Source organism: Motacilla alba, chromosome 13, assembly GCF_015832195.1.
Source record: "Motacilla alba alba isolate MOTALB_02 chromosome 13, Motacilla_alba_V1.0_pri, whole genome shotgun sequence".
Taxonomy (NCBI): Eukaryota; Metazoa; Chordata; class Aves; order Passeriformes; family Motacillidae; genus Motacilla; species Motacilla alba.
In genome coordinates, this window is record NC_052028.1 from 9,872,327 (window position 1) to 9,899,982 (window position 27,656).

Sequence of the window (27,656 nt, forward strand, 5' to 3'; positions counted from 1 at the left end):
TTAGCAGGTAATAGGGTTTGTGCCTGGTGGTGCTGAAATGCAGTGGTATCTGGGGTGAAACACGAGTCAAATGGAACTGTGTAAAGCTGAATGGCCGTGGATTTCTGTAAAGTCACAGGGGAAATCTCTCAACCATCAGATTTAAAATGGTGAAAGATCTTTAATGTCCGTGCAGAAGAGACAAATTCTCTGTTGTTAAAAGCCTTACAGAAAAGGCCCATACAGAATAAACTGAACAGTACTCCGTTAATCTAAGTAAGAAGGGAGGAAGCTTGTTTTGACCCTGCCAGGTGGAAGTTATATAAACCTTATCTCCTACAGAAATGAACAGTTTATAGGATAGTCTGTGCACAACGGAGAGAGATTTGAGAGGAATATGTGCCCTGGGCCACCTTCAACAAAACAGTACAGTCCATTGTAGAAGGGAGGGCAGAGCAAGGCTTTTAGGTAAGGATTTACATCCAAATCTGCAGGGCTTCAGTTTGGATTTCTTCTATTTGTTGCTTTTATTGGGTTATATTTTGCCCTCCTGCAGGCATGTAGTTTTCATTAGATTCTATGTGCACCAAGGGGAGGATTCAATGCAGGGCACTTATGTGCATGTGTCTGCTGTTAAAATTAATAAAACTTCACTGTTTTTTAAATCCCATAGGATTTTATTGAGGTAACATCACACTTGGGAACTGTATTTAAAATCAGATTTAGGAATAGATCTGTGTCCTGCATTCAGTGCTCAGATGCAGCAGTAAAAAAATAAATAAATGTGACCCTGTTCTGTGTTACTTAAGAAATGCCTAATGTGTTTGTCAGGAAATGTGGAATTAACCTTGTTGACAATTTTTTGAAGAGAAAAGGCATTATTTACAAGACAGTTTAATGAACCATATTTGAAAAATATCACATGGAACAGTAGTCAAGTACAACAGTAGCTGTATTTAAAATGACCACTAAAAGTGCATGCCCTCATTTTAGAGCATCATATGATATATCAGGGGATGAGTTCTGTGATGTAGGAAACAAGCCAGCCCCTCTCTCCCACCTCCTCCACTGACAATGGAGAACTTTCTTTTTTTATCCCTGGAGAAGGTCTCCTCCTTTCAGCCCAGATCCCAGACCGATGTAGGTCCCCTTGTACATTCCTCCCCCTTTTTAACAACAGCAGCTGGTTCTCACTGCACCCTTCTGACCTCCTGGGCAGTGTCTGAGGTCATTCTCCAGTGCAGGAGCAAAACCTCTTCAGAGCCTGGGATGTGCTGGCCCAGGGAGGGAGTGAGTGTCTTCCTGAACAAATCCAGGATGACCTCTGGGCTTTGGAAATGTCACTGCTTCTGTAAATTGTAAAACCATTGACTCAAGACAGTCATCCCTTCCCAGGACTTATGAACACTGGTGTTTGATAGGGGTTTTATGTTTTTAAGGCCACTTTTATGTCTCTTCAGACTGCAGTAGTAGTGAAGACTTCACTGATGATTTCTCCCAAGAGATCATCCCGACATATGATCACAGGCACCCTCTCCAGGTATCCTCACAGACGCCCTCCCCAGGATTCCTTACAGATGTTCTCCCCAGGATTCCTTTCAGCTCTCCTCTCCAGGTATCCTCACAGACGTTCTCCCCAGGATTCCTTTCAGCTCTCCTCTCCAGGTGTCCTCACAGTCCCCCTCCCCAGGTTTCACTGAATCTCCAGACTGTTTGGATTGGAAGTGACCTGTGGAGATCACGCAGTCCAACTCCAGTGCCAGGGCAGGGTCACCTGGAGCAGGTGACACAGGACCGCGTGCAGATGAGTTTTGAATGTCTCCATTGCGGGACACTCCACGCCCTCCCTGGGCAGCCCGTTCTGGTCACCCCCCACCTGAAGTTCTTCCTCACGTTCAGGTGAAACTTGCATTTCATTTATGGCCATTGCGCCTTGTCCTGTCTCTGGGCACCACCGAAAACAATCCCCACCCTCCTCTTGGCAGCCACCTTCGCGGTGTTTAAACGCTTCCTTTCGTTTTTCTGTTCAACGCGCCGCGCACCTCACGGGCCCCGCGGCCCGGCCCGGCCCTGCGGCGGCGCTGCCCGCGCTCCGCCCCCGCGCTGCAGCGCGCCCCGCGCCCGCCAGGCGGCGCCAGACCGCGGCCGCGCCCGCCCCGCGCGCACCCGCAACACGGACACGGCGGGCTCGGGACCCGCCACGGGCAGCGGCTCCGCACGGGCTCCGGCACACAGACAGGCAGGCAGACAGACGGACGGACGGACAGACAGCGGCACCGCCACAGCACAGACACAGAGCGCAGCGGCACCGCACGCAGCTCCGCGGCACCGCGCAGGGCTCAGCCACAGCGCACCGCGGCACCGGCGGCGGGAGGAGGACGAGCGGCGCGCGGTGCGGGGAGCCCGGCCGGCGGCACTGCCCGGAGGTAGGAGCTTCCCCTCCGCCCTGGCAGCCAAACTTCGCGGAGCCAGCGCTGGCCGTGCCCGCCGGGGCTTGGCTGCGGTTGTGTACCGCTGCTGTCCCCGGCTGCTCCCCGCCCGGCCCCAGTGGCCCGTTTTGGTTTTATTGTTGTTATTATTATTGTTGTTACTGATGCTGTTCCCCGCCCCGCCGGGCTGGGCGGGGGGGCGGCGGGTCTCGGCGGAGCCGGCAGCTCCGCAGCCAGAAGTTGGCGAGGGCCGTGAGGGGCGAGTGGCCCCGAGTTGGGTCCCCTCAAAACTTCGGTGCCCGAGGAGCCGCCGCTGCCCTGGTGCCCCTCGCCGCTCCTCTCTCCGCTCCGCTCCTCTCGTTGCAGATGTCGGGGGTGCTGGTGATCGCTGCCTGGTGCTTCCTGCAAGTGGAGAGCCGGCATCCTGAAATCATCACGAGTAACAGCAATCATGGCAATTTCCTGGACAACGACAAATGGCTGAGCACCGTTTCGCAGTACGATAAAGACAAGTACTGGAACAAATTCCGGGATGTAAGTACTTCTCCCTTTAGCGCATGTTTCTTGTTCCGTTGACCGTAGCATCCTTCCAGGGGGCTGCTGGCTGCGAGGAGCTGTGGCTAGAAGAGAAATGCAGCTTGGGCAACCGGTTGCTGCCTGTGAGAAGGATGCTCAGAGCTGTTTGGGAGCTGGACAGACAGTGCTGGCATTCTTGATTTACCCCATCGATTGGGGCAGCCTGGGCTCCGTGTCAGTCTCGCTGTTCTTACGGTCTTCGATTTTCCTCTGGGGAGGAACTTTGAGGGAAGTTTCAGTGCTTGCTGCTTAAGAGTCTGCTTAACTGAAAAATGATGGAATGGTGTGTGTGTAAGAAGGAATACTTACCAGTTCAAGCCACAAGGTGGTAAACAGCAAAGCTTTTTGTGCCTGCAGTTTTTGTGGAAAGGATTTTATTGTCAATTCTGCCTGTAGAGATCTTTGAGGCTGGTGTAGTGTTGGAGGAAGCAGTGCTTTGGCTCTTTTTTTTTTTTTCCTGTAGTCTGGAAAAAAGGGATATTTTCAAGATGCGTTATGAAGTGTTACCTGTATAAAACAAATTAATTTCTTAAGCTCAGAATTAATTCTAGACTTCCCCTAGTTTGAATAAAATCATGTATTAAGTCAATGACAGCAGAACGGGAATGCAACTTTTTAAAATAGAAGTAATATTTAAGTAGTTCCTTTTACTTCTGCTGTCTGTACACTGAAGAAGCTTTTTTGGAGCACAAAGAAAACCTTGCTTCAGTCTGCCCAAGACTGTGTGATGGAAGCTTTACTGATCGTGTTGATCATGAGCACCATGTTCTTTATTTTCTGGGATTTGTGCACTGTGGCCACAGTGTGCACCTAGGAAAGGGAAGACTAGAGCTGGCTAGCACTTCTGGTAGTACCCTTCTGTAAGAATTTGTTTGTTTATTTAGAAATCCTGGTCTTTTAAAGGATATTAACAGGTCAAACTTTTATGCTCTGCTTTTGTCTCTGTGATTTTAAAATTGGATTTGACTTTGCAAAGGGGAAGTCAAAGTATTGCAGTTAAATGTGGTGTGTCCCTGCTTAGCTTATTCTCCCTGTGTTTTTCTGTAGTTTTGGTCATCTCTGTGTGAGAAATGCTGCTTGGAATCTCAGCATAACAGAGTGTGGCCTTAGCAATGGTATCAATTAACAGCTGTCTCGGAGTGTGTCTTCACATGCAGTCACTGATCACATCCACCTGCTGGGACTGCTGAGTTCTTATACAGAAAAGGGCATTCCACAGTAAAAATGGATTCTTGGATTTACCAGACTTCAAGGGAATCTTTGTAAATATCTGGTTTAGTCTTGTGGGGAGCAGAGGTTGAGGATTTCACTTGTTAATTTCTACATCCCACTTGACGTGAGAATTGAGCAGCATTTGAAAATGGTAAATTGAATGAAATTGACACATTAATCTGAAAACACTTCTAACTAGAGACAGATTTGTAGCAAGCAATCTTTCAACAGTCTCCTTCCAAATGGAGGCTTCATGTTAATCAGAAGGCTTAAAGGTTTTATTTAAATTTATGTAATTTTTATGGTTTCTGCTTCGCTCTTTCTTTCCTCTTTAAAATTAGAGTCCTTGCAACTTCTTTTCTTGTCCCTTTTTCCAAGACACAATCTCACAAGTCCAGAGAAACTATTCCTTTTCTTGTGGAAAATATTTGTGAAGAATACCTCTCATATTTTAAGATTTCATGGCTAAGAATGCCTTTTTAGACCTTCTGAAAATGCTAAAAAAACCCATAAAAGAGCTCAAAACTCTTTTAAGTAGGAAGAATCGTTCTATGGAAAAGTAAAACCAAGCTTAACCAGTGGTCTACCAAGCAAAAGCAGTAATATAAAGTTCATCAACGCTTGGGTATCTTTCTATCTGGCCATCTTAATGGTTCTATTGAATTACTTCAAAACTAGCATTTTACATATGATCATTCATGAAACCTTTTATGAAGCAAATTAACAGAGACCAGCAATCATCTCCTCCTAAGCCTTTTCCAAAAAGAAAATACAAAAAGCTTACATATGTGATTAAGCTCTTAATTACTTGTCTTCTCCTGGGTCCTAATCTTCCATGAGAGGTTCTGTGCCCACAGATGAAGACATGCATAGGTAGAATTGCTGCCAGCATAGCAGTGACAGCACACTTCATGCATGCAGAGATGGTTAGAAGAAATCTGGTCCTTACTTCGTGGCTGTGCTGTTTGAGATAGATTTTTAAAATATTTGTTAAAACATTTCTTATAAGGCTGCCTGTTGAGATGCATCATAAGATCATTACTTGCTGTGGATGGACTAGACCAGCATTTTGTGGATAAGTGTTGATTTTTAGGAAAATTATTTTCCCTCTTCCCCTCATTGCCAAACTAATAAACTAATTTTATAGATATCATGAGGTTCTCAGCATAGGCTTTGCACAGGAGGCTGGAGTGCAGAAGTGGTGTTGCAGTTAAAACTTTCTTGGATCTGACACTGCAGTCACTCCAGGGCGGAAGCTTCGTACCTCGTAAATCAGCAGAGGCAAGGTTGCAGTAATTAGCACAATTACCCTTAGCTGTTCTCTGAAATTTATGTCATGTTATATAAACAATTTGCACAAATATTTATATGACTGTGCCCTTCTGGATGGTGGGGAAAACCACTGAAGGTGTGGAGCTGAGATTTGAAGCTGAAAGCTCTGAGTGGGTGTGGCCACTTTATGTGCATCAGCAGAAACATCTGCACACACAGATGTGCATATAAATCTGTCATAATGTTGCAGTACTGGGAGGGTTGTTTACCCAGATGATGTGCAATTGAATAGAAAATTTTAAATTAAGCATTTCTCAACTTTTTCAGTTATTCTTTTCAAAGTCAATTGGTTTGTCAGCCTTATTGAGCTATGGGCCAATATGGCCTAATTTGAGGAGAAACTATTGATTGATTTTTTTTATTTATTAATTTTTTTAGTTTGATCCATATTTCTTTTGGGCAAAGGCAGCATGGTAGTTGTACTTATTGTCTCAGCAGTCACTACTTTTCTGTGAAAAGAGGGCAAGTACACCTCATCTGAAATCTGCATTACAGCCACAGAATCACATTAAGTTTTTAAATGTGACTGAATCCAATAGTGTGAAATTGTCATGATTTTCCAAAGGCCTCAAGGGATGTGTCAAAAACAATAGTTTACAACACAATCTTTTCTTGTGATTTGAACACAATTTGTTGGTTAAGTTCTCCATTTAAAAAAACCAAACAGCTGTAAATAACTAGTAACCAATGCGACTGATCTGTTGTGAAACATTTGCTGTTGAAAATCTTGTATATTTTACATCTGCTCAGCATGAATAACAGTGTAATGTCTGTGGTATTAATACGTTTTCAGTGCAGTCTGAACCTGTAATTCTAGTCTCTCTTTCACCCCTTTTTCCTTGTCTGCCATGGACTTTGTGGGATACATGACAAAAATCTTAGCTGTGTCTTAAGTTTCATTTTATAGCTGGGGATAATGGTATTTTTCTTCCTCACAACTATATGTTGAAGCTGTAAATAAGAAAGGACGGAGCTCAGAATCTGTGGTAATATGGAATTTATTATTCACCTAATCCATATATTGAATGTGGCTTGGTACATACTTAAGTAGCTGACTAGTAAGTTTCAAAAAAATAAGAAGTAAATCAATGTAATTATTACTGGAAAAAGAAAAAAGTAAGCAAGATGCACTCTCTAGGGAGGACCACCAGCTATTTCCCTTGTGCACATCTGAGGCTTGGAAGAGCAGACATCAGGATTATGAAAGTAAAATTAGGCCTCTGATACCAGGAACCCAAATATGAAGGCCTCGATCTTTTGATCAAACCTGTGGAGAGGGATCCTTTGGCTTGAGAGGAGCTTCAGAATAGATTTGGTAGCTGAATGTGAATTCTTATGAGCCTTAGGAAGTATTTATTGCTATGGGAATAAGCATATGTGTTGTTGTAACAGGTCACACTGCAGCATCTCATTGTGCTCATAGAGGCTTGGCACAGAAGGCACAGAATAAATGTCATTTTAGTGTTAGATCTGTCTTTAATCAAAATTATACGAATGGACTAATTCTATTACTTCTGCTTGGAGTTATGTCTATTACATTATTAATGCTTATATATAAAAAGGTAATAAGTTCAACTAGCCATGGATTAAACTGCAAAAAGGAAGAAAAAAGTTAAATGAACTAAGAGGATCTAGTATAAACCACAGAAGGAATTTCTATGAAGTTGAAAGATAAGAAACTTGGCATGAACTCTGGTTTCAGTGCATGTTTATGCATGGCAGGCTGCCAGACCACATTCTGAACATTAACTAAGCTGTTTCTCTAAATTTTATTGCTTACAGAGTTTCAGTTCAGGCTATCATGTTAAAACCTCCATGCATTTTATGCCTGGAGATGCTTTGAGACTGTGCAAGCCTAAAAATCAAGGCATGAAATGTCATCATCTGTGTGTACATGTCGCTCAGACTTACTGGGGATAAATAGTTACACATAACTATTCCTGCTGAGGATGGTTACCAACAGGTTAGATAGATATTAGACTTCTGACACAAACCACTGAAGGGACAATTTTGTCAGCTGTTAATGTACATCACCTTTCTGGGCCTGCAAATTCCTCCTCACACCTGATCACAAGTGCAGTGTTAGGTGACAAAACAAATACAGGATTAGGAACTGGGGGATTTGTATTGTTCCAGCTTTGCCACTGATTTTTTTTTTTTTTGTTTGGGCTGGCTCTTCACACTTCTTCACTGCATTTCCCCTTGTTGGCTCTTGCCTTTCTCTGATTTTTTTAGCCCCAAATTAGAAGTGTGGTAGTGAAAGTTGATAGCAGGAAAACATGACCAGTACTGAGAAGGGTTGGAATACCAAGCAGGCAGAATTGGAAGACCTTGGGAACTCAGGTAATAGAAATGAAATGAAATTTAAAAGTACAAAGTGGAAGGTCATGGAATTGAGAGCTAACACAAATTTATTCTGGGTCCTGGCAGCTCAGCTTGAAATAGATGAGAGGGAAAACCTGTGTACTTTCATTGATTTGCAGAGTTATTCTAAGTTGCAAAAGTAATGCTACTCTGAGGAGAGCAAATATATTGTAGGAATGCAGAAAATGAAAAATTTCTGCTTCTACTGAAGAAGTAAAAATGTACAATATATAGAAGAGACCACTTAAATATTAATATTGTGAGCTCTTCTGATCAGTAAAATTAATGAAAGATTTTTATGGAGTTGGTGATCCAAAGGTCTTCCAGCATCATAGGAGAAAAGACCCTGTTTTAAAATAATATAATATATTAATTTACTCAAACAAAAGTCATTACAAAGGAGTATATTTTCTTCAGAATGTTTATTGAGAAAATTACACCAGATCCAGCATTGTGTCAAGATGAGATAAATCAATAGATAATTGCTGACAAAAATAATTTCACTGATAAATTTAGGGATAAAGTTTTTATCTACCCACAGTTATGTTTTTAAAAGCTATCTAAATGAGCACTTGATTTTCAACATGTAGCTTGTATTTTAACAAAAAATATTATATTATATTATTATTATATATTATAGTGTAATGAAGAGCAATAAAAGAACCTAGATGTGGGGATTCTAAAGGCCTTGGGTTTTTATATCATGTGTCTGAGATTTAAAGCCCCTTGCTGGATGTTGTCTTGCTCCTTATCCATGCAGTGTGGTGACACCCAAATATCTCCTGCTCTGGTGAGATTTTTGAGGTAAGAGGTCATTTCTGTAGACTGGGTTCTTTCTGCTCTCCCTTCCCTGTCAGACACCTGCCTTCAATGGCTCTCACTACCAGGGACTTGATACCACATTTTCTTTTTTTTTTTTTTTAATAACGTATTTAGGTCTACAGGAAGAATGAAGTATTTTTCTGCCAACAATTTATTAACAGAACATCTCTTTTTTTCTTTCCTTACCTTAAATGTAAGCACAGGTTTTTCTGTGAAGCAGTTATTGGTACATTCAATATGTACATTCCTAGAGAAACCATTCAGGTCCTGCTAATTATTTGTAGTGAATTTAGTCATAAGGAAGGTTACAGTATACTTGAAGAATATCTGCTGGCTGAGTAATGGATGTACCAAGTGGCTGGGTTGTGACAGGACACAGCCACCTCAGGCTGGCTTCCCAGGAGATTATCATTCCAAGCCCACCTTGAGATTTAATTGAAGGTGAAGACTGTGTGTGTGTATTCCAGGGGATCTGCAGTACAACAGAGTTGAAATGTGATTTATAAGTCTGCCCAGGCACTCCTAGCATAGGTTGTCTCTTAGAGCAATTCTTACTCAACAGGGGGACAAGGCTGGAATATAAATGTAATCGAAAAGTACAGCTGAGATGTACTTGCATGAAATTTAAAAGAATAGGAAAACATGAAACTGAATCTGTGCAAGTGTAATGCATAATCAGCTTCTTACAACAGAGGAGATATGCTTTTTCAGAAAGCCCTTCTCAAACTTGACACTTCCCTTTTGCAGTGGACAAGGGGAAAATAATGGCATTTATGTCAGAATAATTAACTTAAGGAAGGTACAGAGAGCCAGCTTTTTCTAATTAACTGACACTTATCCAGCTTCCCTAGGAATTACCTAAGACTCTAAAGTTAAGTAGTTCAGTACAAAACTAGGGTGTTAGTTTCTGTATTATGCTTCAAATTATAACTTTAATAGTTTCCTCACTGACAGAAGGGTTCTGCAGACTGCAGTCACAAATCATATCCCTAGCATGAAATTCCATAGATTTAATGTTTTCTCCAACATGTTTTATGCATTTTTAGAGTAACCACTCTTGTATTCTATTGCTTGCCCGTCCTGTCCTCCCCCCAGCCCCCGGTGGATTTCTTTTCTGTAGGGCCTTGTTTTAATCCAAATTTAAATTTTAATTTTGTCAGATTCCTGAGAAATCCGCGAAAGGGAAAAAGGAAAAAATGCCACACAAGTGAGCCATATGTCAGTGTAATATAAAATGGCTGGATTGATGATCATTACAGGAGGCTGAGTTCTGGTGCTGGTTAGTGTAAGAGCTGCTATCAAGCTCAGGTGTCTATGGGTAAATGATACTACTTTTATTTGAGGTAAGTTGTCCAGAGTTAGGGTCCAAAAAAACAGGTCCATTATTCTCAAGGGCCAAAAGTTACAAGTTAAAACCTATTTATGATACCCTGTTTTGACCATCAGGGAGATTATCACCTCTTTTTTTGGGAGATGGGGGGGGCATGTGGGGGGGAGGGGTTGGTTTCTCATAAATTTTAAACTAGTTGCTGTGAACTTACTGTTTTACCCATGAGGCAAGAGATAGGAATTCCAGTCAGTGTCTTTATCAACCTGGGTGTGTTTTGAGGGTAAAATGCAAGCCTGTCTGAATTTGGGGTGGAGCAGCTGAGCTGCTTTTACAAGAAGTAGGACTTCATGAGGAAAGTGGAGTTCAAATACTACATCAGGGGTGTGAAAACCTATTTCTTTTAGATAACATCTGCTTATGCAAAGACCATTTGATTATTCCTTTCCTTACGTAACCAAAACTGAGATTTGTCCAAAGGAGCTGGAGTGAAGTCCTGGTTATGTTGAAGCTAATTGTCAAAATTTGCTAAATTGTCAAAGACTTTAGTGAGGCTTGAGTTTGATTCTTGTATTGCTTATCTTCCTGTTCTCTTAGACAAAGAACCACAGTTCATGACAGACCAGTTGGATTAAACAGTTCTCTTTGCCTTTTGGAGGACATTGTGGAATTGGAAAAGCCTGAAAGATCAGGTGTCTGGCTGGCATAAATAGAAGCAGCTCCCTGAAAGTCCCTGGAAGAATCAAACTATCTGAAAATCAAACATCTGTAGTCTACAAAGTACACATTTTATAGATTTCAACCAAATCAAGAAGACACAGAGTAAAATTAAGGTGATGCTACTGCCTCCAGTGTGATATACTGTTCTGTACTTCCACCACTTGACTCTTCCAGCTTTAGAAAGAGACTTGTTGCTGAGGAGTTACCAAGTGCTAACTCTGAGTAAGCAGTCTTTCATCAGCTAGATAACTCCAGCAGTTATCATTGGGGGATTTGCTGTAGCAGGTTGGCAGCTAAAATTGAATTACATGTTTGGACTGAGCAGCTAATGTCTAATGACTTTCAAGACTAAGATATGATTCAAAATTCAGTTTACAGATAAATTGCTAAGCTACTCAATAGTGGCTTTGGCAGGGAGTAGATTGGTCTTTATCTGTCACTTCTGTGACTTGGCTTGTAATCCTGGATAACAGAAAATCATTCTCATTAAATAGGTACATGGAGACTTCAATTAATTCTGTGATCTTAGCTGTCCTCTTAATGAACTTTGTGTCATAAATTTACTTCACTGATTGCCTTCTCCCAGGTAGATAGAAAAATACTTTATTAAAAATTACTGTCAGAGGAACTCTTTTCAGATTAGTTTTTGAAAAAGGTTTCAATATATCAGCTGTAAGTTGAGTTCTGACTAACACAGGGATTGATAGATGTAAGTGATACTTGTCTGTCTCTGCAGGTTGCTTTGAAATTGTCTAATCAGGAAATTCAGCTATGTACACAATTTCATTTGAAATTGCACAGCATAAATTTTGTGTGATTTTTAGCTTGGACATCAGTCTTCATCCTTCATTCCCTGCATTCCATTGTCCGTTCAGAAGTTTGTTCCAGCACTGTCTTCTGGTGTTTGTGTATTGGCCTTTCTGGCTTTCTCTTCAAGTTAGAGAACTTGAACCCGGACAAAAGATTGAGGTAGAAGGATAGAAGCAGCTGCAGTCACTGGAGCTCATTGGGGGATGATTAAATGTCAGAGAATTGGAGAGACGCTGAAAATTATACTTGCAGGATTAAGAAGAAATTACACTAAGTTGTTTCTTCAAGAGAGTAGAAAACATTGCTTTTAGGATAGTATTTCTGTGTGTACTGGGGATGTTGAAGTTCTTGGTATTATTTGGTTACTATTGGTAAATATTTATAAAAATCATTTTGAGAGAATTCAGAATTCCCTGGAATTTCTTGGTGAATAACAAGAGTGTTGTACTTTGAGCACTTGATTTCTAGAGCAGCTCTGTCAGTCCTGTCTGTGTACGTGCACAGTGCCCGCTCTGCTGCCAGGGCAGAGTGCAGCTCTGGCTCTTGCAGGGTTTGCCGAGGGTCCAGCGGAGGCGGTGGGGCCCGGCTGTGCTGCCCGGCTGTGCTGCCCGGGGCGGGAGCATTTCAATGAACCGGCCGTGCTGCCCGGAGCTGTCCGGTGCTGGAGCATTTCAATGAACCGGCCGTGCTGCCCGGAGCTGTCCGGTGCTGGAGCATTTCAATGAACCGGCCGTGCTGCCCGGAGCTGTCCGGTGCTGGAGCCGCTGAGGGCGCCCGGCCCTGCTGCCCGGGCCCGGAGCCGCTCAGGTGATCGGCCATGCCCTGCCCGGGGCTGGAGCCGCTCAGGTGATCGGCCGTGCCCTGCCATGCCCTGACCGAGCCCGGAGCCGCTCAGGTGATCGGCCATGCCCTGCCCGGGGCTGGAGCCGCTGAGGGGCTCGGCCCTGCTGCCCGGGGCCGGAGCCGCTCAGGTGATCGGCCGTGGCCTGCCCCGGGGCCGGAGCCGCTCAGGTGATCGGCCGTGCCCTGCCCCGGGGCTGGAGCCGCTCAGGTGATCGGCCATGCCCTGCCCTGCCATGCCCGGGCCCGGAGCCGCTCAGGTGATCGGCCGTGCCCTGCCCCGGGGCTGGAGCCGCTCAGGTGATCGGCCATGCCCTGCCATGCCCTGGCCGGGCCCGGAGCCGCTCAGGTGATCGGCCATGCCCTGCCCGGGGCTGGAGCCGCTGAGGGGCTCGGCCCTGCTGCCCGGGGCCGGAGCCGCTCAGGTGATCGGCCGTGCCCTGCCCCGGGGCTGGAGCCGCTCAGGTGATCGGCCGTGCCCTGCCCCGGGGCTGGAGCCGCTCAGGTGATCGGCCATGCCCTGCCCTGCCATGCCCTGGCCGGGCCCGGAGCCGCTCAGGGGACCGGGCCGGGCTGCACAGCGCAAGTTGAGGACCCTTCCTCTCGTTTAAAAGTCCTGAAGCTTTTTGTGGCATCCCGTGCTACAAAAGTGGGAAAGCACTTTTCTGACATGGTTAGGCACATGGGGATGTATTGTAGATTAGACAGATGTGAAAGCAGAGGATGAAGCTGGTTCAGAGTTATCCATCAAGCTAATGCCAGATATAAAAACAAAATTTATGTCGTGCAAGTCCCAGGGCAGTGCTCTTCTGTGAAGCGATGAACTGTGCTGGAATACAGAAAAACAAAGCTTAACGGGGCTGTGTGGATATATGTGCCACTATCTGACAGCAGTGTTTATTGGCCCAGATTCATTTCTTGTTTGATAACATTAACTTCATTTAAGGTATATAAGGGATACATTTTGTTCCCCTTTTTTTTTTAAGTAAAGTCAGGTTAAGCAATCTTTTATGCAAGCTAAATGTTATTTATTATTTATTTAATGCTGGGTGAATAGCATATTGGAGGGTATTTCCTGTTAAAGCAGAGGTATTAGGCAGAGTGGATTTCCTGTGTTTATTTTGTTTTTATATTAAACTACATCTAGTAAAACTTGGAGGCTCAGGTCTTTTACATCTACTGGTCTTTTTAATACTTGCCTTACAAAAACCTGTTTTAACAAAAGTACACCAGAGTGCTGCATTCAGCAGGGATATCTATAAACATATGATAATTAGTGGTTTAAATACAGAATTGTCTGCAGTATTCCTTAAGCATAACCATGAATCTCTACATTATGGTTCACTCAGGACAGCAGCATCCAAAAGGAAATTGTGCCACATTTAATTAGAATAAATATAAACTGCTAAAATACTGCATACTGTCAGTTTTGTGTAGAACTGCAGTTATGCAGCATGAAGGAAGCTGGTAAACCAGATATATTTGCTCATAAGGAAGGATATAGTGATTCAGATCAGTGACCACAGATTTATTTGTCTCTTCATGCTTATATAACTAAGTTAAGTTGGATAGAACAAGACACTTAACGGTTTATTTTCATTGGAATATGAGGCAAGATGGACTAAAATGAGGATCCTTCTGTGACACAAATGTCTGGTTTTATATTTAGTCTCCTTTTTATAAAGCCTTTGTCTCTTTTGATTAAGTGCTTTTTTTCGTATGCATATGTCTTATCTTAATAAGTTAAAAAGCTCAGCAAAACAAAGGTTTTGTGACTTGTAATGAACTTATAACCTGAGATGAAATGTAATCCTTTTCCCCTAGAGACAGTGCTGTTGGAGATTGTGAGCAAGCATTTCCTATCCATGTGCAGTGCCTGTAAAGAGAAAAGAAGACTGAACACGAGTACAAGGAATTTTAATGGGTATAGATCAACAATTTTTGAGCATTCACAAAAAGCTACTATAAACAATTTTAGAACCATATAAAATATATTGAAACTTCCCCTTGTAAAGTAACATATGGCGTCACAAATAGTCCTATCTCAGTATGTAAAGGAAAAAGAAATCCAAACAACTTCTTATGGGCCATATTTTGCTATCAGTATTTTTTTAAGTAACTGCACAACCTTAGCATCAGTTTCTATTGAGATACTGCATCCACACTTTAATGGCAGACCATGTCCCTGTGTAATCAAGAACGAGCAATATTCTATTACAGCAGGGCAATGTACAAATACAGACAGATGTGGCATGTGCTGCAGTTTCCATTAGCAAAAAAAGAAGCTGCAAATAGGAAGCAATTTTGAAACCTGCCGCCATAATTGCAAACCCATTACTGATATATCAGGGATGGTGCAGTTTATGTGTTCCCTCCAGAATGACACAGAGTTGTCTATAAAATCTGAACTCACAAAGGAGAGATGTGGATATAAAAATAAGATGCCATAAGATCCTTAAGGCATGGCTGATTTTAAAGCTGAGGCTCCCTGAAATTAGGAGTTACTGAAACAGCGATGATGGAATAAATGTGTTTTCTTCAGTTTTTTCTATAGGTGCAAGGAAATAAAATAAAACTAAAAAAAGAAATGAAGCCAAACAAAAGGCCCCCTAATACCAAAATTCCCTAAAGGCCCAAAGCATACAATCTGTGTCAGAGGCAAATGAATGCTGCATGATTTAGTGGATCCAGAGAGAGGAGTCATGACTGAAATGGAGACATGGTCCATTAGGTGAGAAACCATGTATGGAACAATCTTGGCTAAAGCCCGGTGATTTCTCCTCATGGAAAATACCTGGCAGAACGGGAAAATGAGAATATGACACGTGTCTGCATGTATAGCAGGTAATGGATCTATAAACACAGAGAGAATGGGAAAAAAGTAGATGAGGAAAACCATGTTTCACTTCATTTCAAGGAATTCCAAAATGGCCCAGATGGTGATGGTGTTAGGGTTAGAGGGAGAGGAGAACAGGAAGGAATTTAGGAAGGATGCAGCTGAAAATTATTTACCTGCTGAGGAGCATGCTGGGTGACCCTGACATGGGCAGCAAAGAGTTCTTGTGATCAAAGCTGCTGGCAAGCCCCGCTTCAGATGTGTGTGTGATTCTGCCCAGTTTTAAGCTTGTCTTGCTGAGTGTGCACAATACATTTTGGACTCCGTGTAATCGCCAATGGCTGATTGCCAGATGAGGAGATCTAAACATCTCCCCTTCTGTGGTCTCCCTGCTGTGGGACGTGTGTGGTGGGTGGTGTTGCTTTTCATTTGAGATGAACAATGAAGATGCATGGCAGAAAGAATGTATGCACTTTAATCACTTTTTTTCCTTGCAATGTAGTGGTGGGTATTTGTAGCATTCATAATTAGCTGAGGAACAGATGGCAAAAGCTTGGTTTAAAACAGAGCATCCATTGAGTGATCATGTGCTGCTGCAAGCTTATTTTGGAAGAAGTTTGTTCCCTTAGATGATGCTCCGATACAGTGGTGCAGGAGTAAAGTAGGAAGATACTTTCTAACAGTTGGTGTAATTTAGAGTGCAGGACATGGAAAACATTTAAACTTGCAAAATATCTCCTGGATGCTCATGTCTTGTGCTTCAAAAGGATAATTTCAATCTTTACTGCTCTGCAAACCTGAAACCTGTTATATATGAATTTATAAATAGAAGTACAGCAAAATGTCCCTAAGATCTCCCCGTTCCCCTGTCCTAGATCTGCACAGCAGGGAATTTAGCTCAACAATTTAGTTGTTCTGTGCTCAAATTTCAGTAACTATTGTACTGTAGCTTAATCAAAAAACACCCCCAACAAAACAAATCAAAAAACCCTGGATATATATTTCGCTTGTGTGCTTCCAACATGAACATGGTGCTGCAATTTTTCAAAGCTGGAAAACATGAGAGGATTTTGTCAGCATTTCACCATGACACTTGTTTCACTTAGAAAGCCAGAGGGCAAAACAAAGTGGTTTCTTTTGGTCCATGTAATCTTTTTCGAAGGCAGCGGTAGCCCGGCAGGCACAATCACTGAGATATGTATGAAGTAATGTTGGAAATTATGAGATTCTGGATGTAAAGGCTGATTGATTAGTTGCGTGATTCCATGTTCCAAATTCAAAACTTAGAAATATTTGATTTTAAGGAGAGGTAGGAGCAAGGAGAAGGTTGCTGAAGAGAAAAATAAGCTAAATCTGTTTTTCATTGATAAAGTAGAAATGTGGGATTCTCCATCCCAAAGGAGCTGAATGGATTATTGCAACCATCCAGTCTAGTCGAGATCACATTTTCTTTTTTGCTTTTATCTTTTCTTAAAAAACGATAAATGAGCCCATGTTGAGATATTTATCTCTGTGAGATGACCTGTATTTACCTTCAAGTCACAAGGAACTGGATATTCTTTCTCTGTGAAACTGTATCACTCTTTCTCCCTGAAGATTCTATGGATGCAGAAAAAAAATATTTCTGTGAGAACAGTAGTGCCATTCCCTCTATGTATGTAATATTTTGGAGGATATCCGTAATAGCCAGTGAAATGATCTTTCATAGCTCCTATTTTTCTCCAGATGCTGAACTGTAAATTTAACTAACTTGTGAGCTGTGTTTTCTTTTTCTTTTGTGAGCTCCCTATATCTCCTCACAGTAAATAGTTCACAGAATATAGTAGTTTTGTGTTTGTCTATAGTTGGTTGTGTAAAAGCTGAGAGTTCACTGGGGCCTCTCATCTTTCATGGACTGCTGGCCAGTATAAATTTTATAATACAAATAATTAATCTTTATCTCCAATTGACATGCTCAGTAGTAGAACTGAATTAAAGCAACCATGTCAATATGGAGTCTTTTTGTGTTGAAAATCTCTCTGCCTTCTCAGTGTGCTGTTCTTTTTAAGAGTAGTTGGTCCGACTACAGACAAACTTCAGCTTAGTTTATTGAAAGAATAGCACTGGCACAGGGTTTTACTTTTCCTGGGACTCTCTTTCCTTCTGCAGATCCCATGAAACCAGTTCAGGTTCAGAAATAGCATTTTCTAAGTTAGTTGAAGTATTTTCTCTTTAGGGATTATGAAAACACTCACAACCATCTTAGTATTCAGTTACAAGAGATACAAAAGCAATATAATTTCAGTTGCCCCATAGCAGAATTAAGCCCAAGCTTTTTGAAACTTTAGTCAGAAATGTTTCCTTCACCAAGAATTTCCAGAAACTATTAGCTTATTACAGCCACTTCAGCCAACAGGCCCACGAGTCATAGGAACTTTGCCCAGAAGTGTTCTGCTTTCTCCCTTGTTTTTGAAGCTTTCAGTGGATTTTTAAGATGCCTTTCCTCATAGTGGTTGCTGAACTCGGCCTCGATGGCTCTAAGTTGCATGTTCATGCCTTCAGAAGAGGCTTCTTAATCGCTGAAAGTATGGAATAGACAAAATGCCATCTCTGTCACCCAGGGTCTGAAGTGAATGCAGCTGGGCTGCTCAAAACTCCAGCTGCCTTCAGGAGCTGAGGAATTACATGGTGTTCCCCATAATGACAGGGCTTACAGCTACCTGCTGGGTTGGGAATTGTTCCTCCCAGCTCAGACTGTAACTTGCACTAACATGACAGTGCAAAAAGCTGAGGAAGAAATTCATGGCACCTAATCCCCTCTCCTGGTGCCACCAGCAGCCTGGTACTTAGGGCTGTGAGTTAAGTGGCTGTGGGTGGTTTGAGAAAGCGTGGGGGGCATATCTCAGGAACGTACAGAGAGTGGGAGACTTGACTTTTGTTTTGAAAAAGATCATTAAGTGACTGCTCAGCAAAACAACATGAAAAATGTGCTTGGTATGCTGCTAGAGAAAATCAGTGAAATCCAACGACAGGGAGTAAACAACATATTGTTAACAACTGGGGGGAGTGACAAGAGGGAAAACAAAAAGGAATTTCATAAAGCAAATTTTCATTTGCTGCCTATGGAGTGTTTCTTTCTGGGGAAATGCAGAATGCAAGTTGTTGCTTATTTTGTCCAAAACACTGTTTATAGAGTGAATTCCTGATTTGGGGGCATTGCTGCCTTTCTGAACTTTCTAACAAACACAGTGTTAAATCAAACCATGGAGGACTTGCACCCTGCTGTGATCATGCAGCTCTTTCTCCTTCCACCTCCTTTCCATATGTCAGCAGCAGTGCTCAGCCTTTGCCTGCTTACCCTTCCTGAGCACTGCAAATCCTTTTTGCTGGGCCTGTACACAGAGGCCACAGAGGCAGGAGATGGTTGGTGACTTCCTTTGTATTCCTGCATTGAACACAGCAACTACTCAGCCTTCCCTCCATGTCTTCCAGTTCATCACTCCTTGTAAATCTGACACTGATTTCACTTCTGTGCTTAGTTAAGAGCACTTCTTTCATCTTTTGCTTTCACAGTACACAAATAGCAAATGCTAGAACGCTGTGGGAATAGCTCCTTCTTCATTTCAGCCTCATCATTTCTGTTACATAAATGGTTTTATTTTTATTTCCAGCTTCCACTTTCTGAAAAGCAAAGCAAAATATATGGATTTTTTATCTCTACGGTCTTGTTTTTACCTAACTGAATATGAGAAAAATAAGTCTGTTTTTCAGAGATAGACCTTGGATCATGCTTCACAGTTTCATGACAAATTCCCAAAAGTGAAGCAGTAGGAGCTGTCACTGTAATTTGGAAAATAAAAACAATAAGAAAATGCCAAACTAAAAGTCACGTCCAACCTCACTTAACAAATGAAATGACAAACTACCAGCCAGAGTTAAAAAGAATATCCAGTATCCACAGGCTCTGCTTTTATCCCTGTACCACTGGCAAGGCTCCTAGATTGGTGCCTGGGAGAGTGTTGATAATTGGCCAGGCTAGGGCTGCACATAAGTGGGAGAGGCCTCTCAATCATTTGGCACTTGTGGCAGTTTTATTCCAAGAGAGCCCTGGGATTTCTGTGAGTCTGCAGCAAGCAGGATGACTGCTCTGGAAGAGGAATCCTAACGTGCTTGAGATCTCTGTGGAAAGGATGCACTAGCATTTTGAGATGTTCTGGCACCATGAAGCACTAATGGCCCTATTAGTGAGATTCTGAGGGTAAAGAAGCCTGAGTTAAAAAAAATAAAAACTAAAAATCAACCAACCCAGATTAAAACTGTCTCTGGCAGTTTGTTTATATGAAAATTATTCACACACTTATTTACAATTACACAAAGTATTGTTTAAGATTCAGAGTTTTATGCCTAAAAATAAACATATTTAGATAAGTTTTACTGTTTATTCTCAGAGAAAAATCTGTAGCATTTTCTTCTGACCCTGTATGCATTTTATAAAGTCATCTATAGAATGGATTTACCTTGTTTTCTAAGAGTTTCTCTGTCAACAAAGATATATAAAGAAGCAAAAAGGCAGCTTTTTTACTGTTCTCCTTCCTATCAACTAGAGTAGGCATGTTCTATGATTCTATGATGTTGTTATAGTTTCTGTTCAGAAATAGCTGATATTCCATCTGCTCCTCTGCTGTATTTTGCAGTGAGTTAAGCTGTGTAGGATTCCCTTATAACATGTTGAACTCTCCCATGGAAATAATAGACTGTGATAACAGAGGCCAAACTTTCATGATTTCTGGAGTTATGAATTTTAATGTGATACTAGAGCTGAAAAGACTCTTTGAGAAATAAAAAATGATGTTTCCTTATCTCCATTTTGAAGTGTCGTGTAGAGAAAGTAAAAATAATTAAGTGCCCTTCATTTTTTTCCTTCTGGTGAAACAGTTTTTTAACTTTTATCCATTTGGTGACTATTTTAGCCTCAAGCTGAGTCCCTGAAAACCAGATAGAATATCTTCCTGCCTCACACAAGGTTAAGTCAGTATTTCTGAAAGGGCTGTTACTAGTATAGATTATCCTTCAGGCAGTGCTCTCTCCCTTTGGAAACTCTGCACTGACATTTAAAATCCTATATTTGACATATTCATCAACAATATGGGATAGGTGATGTGCTTCCTGAAAGAGATGTAGTTATAAAATATTTTGGTTCATGCCCTAGACAAAGAGATCTTAGTAGAATTAAAACATTTCAGATTTTCAGAATAGGTTCTTTCTGTTCTTTAAGGCTTCCTGCTTTGTCTCCAGGTTCCCAGGAGCCCTGCTACTCTTCTTTATCTCTGAAGTTGATTTTAAGCAAGAACTGAGCTCTCAAGGAAAGAAAACATTTTAATGGGTTTCTCATAATAATCTTGCTAGGAAGGCATACTTAAAAATAAACTGCTTCTCTCCTTCTCTCCCTTCTGGAGTGAGCTGAGAGGACAACAGCCGAATCATCTGTCTGAGTCATGCAAACTGCTGTCATTGTTTGATGTAAAGACGAACTAAAAAGCTGTCATTTGCTTGGGAATATTTTTGTACTTGACTCACTTACCTAGTGAAGGGGAGAGGTTTTGTTGGTTTTATTTTTAAATCTTTTTGCCTCCTTTTACATGGAAAATTACAATGAAGCCATGTGTCATTGTAGCAGCTATAAACTCTGCTACTAAAAAAGCTTTACAGAAATCTTCCACCTCAGAGCATCTGTCAGCCTGAAAGTGTGGCTTTTTTGCAGCTGTAGACAAGCTCTGTGAGGCCCTGTGCAAACAGACCCTTCCTTCAAAGGGTTTGTGCAAACACCTCCTGCCCAGCTGTGTGCTGCCTGAAGTGATTCACTTGTCTCTGGACTGTCCATGCTCTCCCTCTGATGTTGATCCTCTGGTTCATGTGGTTTTGCTTTCACTTCCCCTCCTCCATCTCTCTACTCTCTTGGTTTATCTTGCTGTATCTCTTGTAGTTGGCTCTGCAGCACCTTCTTTTCTTTCTTCACTCTGTCATCTCTGTTGTCCATCCTCTTTCTTTTTTCCTAGTGCTAATCTTTCTCCCCTCCTTTTATAATAGACATCTTTAATATTTTCCTCCTTTAAGTCCAACTTCTTCCAAGTCCTGTGAGTTTGCTACCAAATATTGCTAGCCAGTTTCATAGCAGAACAGAGCTGTTTCATGCAAACTGATGATGATGTGATCAGTCTGATTTTCATCTTAAACTTGGCACACTGAAAACTGCTGTGTATGCCTGCCCAGGAATCCACCAAGTCTGGGACTACAGGACTTGAAAGAGTGAGCCGATGCTGAAAAATGATATAATCTTGGCAGAAGTGCAGAGACTGCTTCTGAGTCCTAATTTCTCTAGCAGTCTGTCCAACTTGTAATTGTAAGCATTTATTTAAGCTCCCTAATCACAGCTTCACAAGAAAAAGTGGAGTTTTTCAAAACTGCCTAGCTGAAGGAAAATCTCTGCTTCCAGTTCAAGAGACTAGATAGGAGATGAAGATGCAGATTCTCTTCATTGCTGTGTCTACCATAAAACTTAACATTACTGACTAAATGACAATTATTATTTTAATATCTCTGAAACAAGTAATGGGTTTAATACATTTCCTACCTAAGGAATCTAATACAAATCTCACATGAACTGGAAGGCTTAGCTGTCCATTTTGGTGCACTTAATGTTTTTGTCTAGGACCCACATTACAGCAGAGTGCCATAGTCTCTTTGAAGTGCAGTAGTTTTGAAATCTATTCCAGTTGATCTCAAAATATTAAAAGAAGAGAACAGTGATATTTCTGCTTCTATAACCCTACAGGATCATTTCTTTACATTCCATCTGGAAGATGGAATTTATGTCTCTTAAGCTTTGAGGCTAAGCCCAGGTACAGCTCTCCACTGTGACTGGCAGGCTGCACTATCATATTTTTTCCTTTTCCTCATTTTCCCCTAATCAGGGCAAGCTTCTTTTCTGAGATGCATCTCTCGCCAAAGTTTGTTTGTATGCTTTGAATGCTTCTTCTGTTTTGGATTCCAAGGGAAACAATTTAGGGATACCAGATTAGAAAGAGTTTGGATTCCTGAGAAAGTGGTGGATAGCTACCAGATCAGTACAATCTTTCCAGCAAGCTTAAAGCCTAGCTAAAAACATTAATTTGTCTGGTAGATGGGAGATCATTAACAAGTGTAATTTTGTATGTCCTGCAAACAAATTGAACAGAGCTTCTTGAAACACCACATAAGGGATAAACACTAATGTAAAGCAGATATAGTCATTTAACACAGGAAATAAAGGTATTGTATAAAGCAAGTTACATTATGTGAAAGAGCTATTTGAAACCTGAGGTTAATGTTTTATATTGAGTATTTACCATTTTATAGGTGCTACAGAAATTAATTTAGTTTGTAAATGTCATGCTGTCTTTCAGGAAAATGGTAACCTGACCATTATTATGTAAAATACCATGGAATTAAATTGCATCATTTTGATTGAGTCAATATAATGGGTAGCTAATTTCTCTGGCCAGAAGTAGTAAGCAGACAGTGTGGCTATGCTATGGTTTTGATACCTTGCTGGAAGCTTTGAACAAATTGTTGTTATAATGAAGTTGTGAAGTCCTCACCCTGATAAAGCTTTATCAGGTTCAGATTGAAGATACTGCTTCAGCATATTGCAGAAATGCAGAATAACCCCCCACCTGGTTCTCTTATCTTCATGACAAACCATGGTTTCTACTTATCTGATTCCCTGTATGTGTCTAAGCAGTTTCCCAGAGAGCCTTAGGAAATTGGGTGTGAGGCAAATCACTGCCTCTCTGGGCCTCACTCCATTTTCTGAAATATCTGCTGAAATTGGTGGCATCCTTCCACTTTACCTGTACACATACTGTGGAACCACAGGGATGAAAGTCAGTCATATTTCCAATCATTTCAATGCATCCTTATTTTCACATTTGTGCTTAGCCCCAGTGCAGCCAGCAGAGTTGTTGCAGACCTCAGTAAGCTCTTCAAGCAATCGCCCTCCTCATACTTAGAAGTAAAAGAAATATATAACCTTTCCTTTCTTTTTTACTGGTTTTATCAGCCAGCTGACTACAAGTTATCTTTCTGTTCAGTTGCTTTCTGACAGTTTTGCTTATGATTCTTGTGTATGATACAATAAGGTGTAGCAGTCTGCGACATCAACTGAAGTTTCATAACCAGATTCCTTGCAGCAGTCCCTTCAAATACATCTCCTTATCCATATTTCTTTCTGCATGGTGCTTTTTTTGATGTGAGTAAATAGGAAAACTAGAGGAAAAAAGACTAGCTTTGGGAAGGAGGTGAGAAGAATGCCTTATTTTCAAAGGAGATTAAAATAAAGAAAACTGAATTCTGGTAGCTGTAACAAATATGTTAACTATCAGTTCTGTTAAACATGCAGACATAATGCTTAGAGTTGCCAAATCTGCAAATATTTAAGTAGGTGTTCAACTTTAAAGAATAATGATAAATTCTGTGGGCTGGTTTGCCTTCTCCAAATTAGGGTCTTCTATAGCTGTCTGTTGGATTTCTGTTTAGTGATGCATTTCATTAGTTTATGGTTGAATTTTGAGCCCAAATATGTAGCTGCAGAGTTACAAGTTTCAAAATCTATTTGCCTTCAATGGAAAGCTATTTATTTTGCAAAAGTAATTTAATCACTCAGTCCTGATAAGAAGACTTTGGTAATAAGAAATCAGAAATGCTGTGTTCAGTGTGGTGGCTGTATGTGGATGCCATAAATCCACAAATACACAAAATAATAGGTGTGTTTGAATCCTGCAGAGATTATTGAGGAAAATCTTCTAGTGACTGACTTATTCCTCAGACTTCATAAAATTGTGGAATGCTTTACCTGCCTTTGAAAGGCAGCTGTCTGCAGGGTAAAATGTAGCAGCTGGTCTTACACACCAGAGTTAACCCAACCTGACCCTGCTGGGCTTGGAATCTGACAAAATCACAGTGGGAGGCTGTAAGGCTGCAGGCAGACCTGCAAATAAGCAGTATAAATTACTGACAATTCCAAATAAATGACTAAGTGTTGTAGGAGATATGGAATGTGCCATTTTGTATTTTGTGGGATCACAAAATGTATTTTATTCTTTTCAAGCTGAGCTTGCCTTCTGTTTTAGTGGGGTTGATACTTCTCTATGAACCCACTTCAAGGGTTTTGATTATAGGTCCATTTCACAGTGACAAGGTGACATTATTTTCTTTCCCCATTTCAGTGTTGTTAAATTCTGAGTGCTGGCAGGGCTCAAAGATTAGTCACTGGGACAGATTTGCCATTATTTTCAAGCAGTCTGGTGACATATTGGTGCTCTGTAGCCTTCACTTTAAACAAAACTAAACCCACCTTAGTGGTTGTCTTAGCTCTTGTTTCGTGGTTGAACACTTCTATAGCTGATGTGCAGCTCTCTATCCTCAGCTGCTGATCAAAATCAAATCAAATGCTTATTTCTGAACTTGAACCTCACCCAGCGTTTTTCAATTTTTACCCACTTACAGATCTTAGTTATTTGTAATTTTCAAGTGCCTATTGTTTAAAGTTGAAATTGTGGTCCCACTCAAGTCAGTTAAATTTACCTCTAGTGGGGTCATGTTTTCCCCATGAAGATATGAAATATTGCACATTAATTTAAAGCTTCTTTCCCTTGAAAGACAATAAAACAATCCTATCAGAAGAAGCCTATTTTTCTGAAACATGTCTTTATTTTGCTTTCTAAGTCAGTAGCCTCAAGCAAAAAATAAAGAGGTATAGGCCAAAAAATATCATTTCAAGTCAGAACACGAGAAAGCTGTTGCAAGTGGCCTTTAGAATTTGTTTACTAGCACAATTCAGGTAATAGAAGAGTCCTAAAGCACACACTCATATATGTCATGTCCAGTACTGTTACAATATAAACCAAAAGATCATGGAAAAGTAACAGCTTCTAAATAGAAGAGAAGGAGAAAAAAAATCCAAACCCTGAGCTATCTTAATGTCTTGCTTTGTTTATAGTTTATAATGTGAGCTAACTGCATAAGGGGATGTGAGGATTATGATTTAGCAGTTTAAATCTGTTTAAATTTGCAGGTCTGATCCAAAGGATTTTACTGGTATTTCTGCTCAATCACTCTGTGTCTTTCTGTCTGTTCAGTCATTTCAGATACAGGCAGTCTTCTCTATTGATTTTATTCCCTGTGATACTGCATTTGATAAGGCAATTTTTCCTACTAGCATTTCATCTGATAACCCACTGAATGTGCCCCAAATAAAGTAGTTTTCCCTGCTTCAGTTTGCATCCAAACTGGATTAGATTATTAAAGCCAGAGTTTGATTGAACTATTGGTGTTCTTCACAGTCAGCTCCCAAACTTCCCTTGGAAAAGGTTGGCATGGGAAATTTGTTGCTTTATATCCAGGCTTCCTTGTGTAATACTCAGGTATATACAATACAAATTTATCTTTCTAATCTTCTTGAAAATAAATGTATATATATTCAGATGTGTAGGGCATATTCCACAAAAATAGTTTTGTAATGTCAGTGATTCATATGAAGAATCATTCTCTTGAACTTTAGCTGTAAGAAATGTGCAAATACACTGTTTTGTTTTTATCTTGTTGGATGTATGACTGGAAAGTAATGGAAAAAAAACTGTAAAGTAAAAAGATTTTCATTTTTGTGTCTTCTGGAAATTCTTGTAATGTGTTTGGCTCATTTGTGAGGACTTAAATCAAAATTCCTTGCTCAGGTTTCCTTCTTCTGCTTTATGTGAATTCTTATTCACAAGAGCAAGATGTTGCCAGTGACAGGAGCTTGCCAATGGGACTGAAATTGTTACATTGAACCAACAGAGCTACATTTGATTTCAACAGTTGAGCAAAATAACGTAGTGGTGAGAGGTTTATGGTCAGAAAACAATTCAGTCACTTTACTGGACATCAGCAGCCTGGGAGGATGATAAAAAAAGAAACAGCCACATGTTCTTCCCTCCCTACTCAGTGTGTCACTACCCAATGTTGATTCAATGCACTCAGGTTTTGGGCTGTGTTGCACTGTCTGGAGGATGGCTCCAAATAACAGCCCTTGGATTTCACTGAGAGATTGGGAACCCTGGGGAAGAAGAGGATCATGTTAAGAAAATGGCTGTTCCTCATTTATTGATCTTAACTAAATCTACCTCCATAGGCCATATCACACTTGCTCTGGATTAGATTTTTATTTGGAAGTAGTTAGCAATCTATGAAAGAAGATTTTTATTTTCCAATGAAATATTAGCATTGATCTTAATGAATGATGCTACAGTATTTTGAAACACCTAACTTCTTAATTTTTTCCCTTTTTTTTCTTCCTTTCCATGTAATTACTCTTTGATTTAAGGTGGCTATTGATTTGTTATACACTCGTCCTTGGTGTAAATAGATAACCCTTAAACAGCAGATAAGAGGGTGTGAGTGACACTTCCCATTATACACCTCCTGCTGTCATTTACCAGGAAACGTTTCCTGCATTGGAAAGGATGGATTTTCTTTTGTTACAGAAACTCTTTTGTGGTATTTGTTGACAATACTAATGACAATTAGCATGCTCCTCCATATCAATTGCCAGGGCAGCTGGCATGTTTGTCAGTCCCGGAGGATGAGGGTGTGAAGTGAATCCTGGCAGGAGGCTGGACCTGGATGGATGCAGCTCTAGAAAGAGGTAATGGAAGGGACGTGCCTCCTTATTGCAAAGTAAAATCAGATTCTTGCCTCTTTGAAATTCCTTTGGAAAGCCGTTGAGGTTTGCAAGGAGAAATCTAGATCTAATGACCTAAGACAGAGGGGAACTGTTCCCTTTCCCATAGGACATTCTTGTCAAAAGTAATCGGTGTTTCCTGGGCATTTCCAGGGGACAGTAACTCTGCCAGCCAGTTCCCCTGTTGCAGTTAGGGCTGCTGCTGGAGGTAGGATTTTGTTAGATGTGAGTGGGAAGCTGGAGTGGGAGTTGCTGTCTGAGTCAGAGACTTACTGACTGGTTACCTGAGAGACTCAGGGCTGCTGCAATTGGCACGGAAAGACTTCTCAGTGAAAAAGGAGAAGGGATGTGTAGCTGACTGCTTTCAGTGAGAGCTCATTGCAAAGTTTGTCACTTTTAGTGTGACATGCTGAGTACTTGCTGACCTTCAGAGGAAATAGCAGAGTTCTTTTTTTTTTTTAATGGAGATTCTTACTGAAAAACTTTTCCCTGGGAGGGATTTTTCATACACATTTTGCTTCTGCTTTGAGCCTGATCTGATTGTCACATCATGCATGGATGCTGCTGCTTTAGGTGGCTGATTGTGTCATTGGCAAGGCTTTCTACAAGGCTCAGAAGAGATGCCCTTTCATGTCTGTCCTTGAGAGTGACCTGCAACAACAACTGGGACACATC

General features: G+C 41.1%; 1 protein-coding gene across 2 annotated transcripts in view; it reads left to right on the forward strand.

Annotated features, from left to right (window-relative positions):
- Positions 1-2,120: 2,120 nt before the first annotated feature.
- SPOCK1 (SPARC (osteonectin), cwcv and kazal like domains proteoglycan 1) overlaps positions 2,121-27,656 on the forward strand; it is a 273,294-nt gene continuing 247,758 nt past the window's right edge. For both annotated transcript variants that reach the window (XM_038150666.1, XM_038150667.1), the window contains exons 1-2: positions 2,121-2,405; positions 2,775-2,942. In XM_038150666.1, the coding sequence (XP_038006594.1) occupies positions 2,775-2,942 (168 nt within the window). In that variant the 5' untranslated portion in view covers positions 2,121-2,405. The remainder of the gene's footprint in view (positions 2,406-2,774; positions 2,943-27,656) is intronic.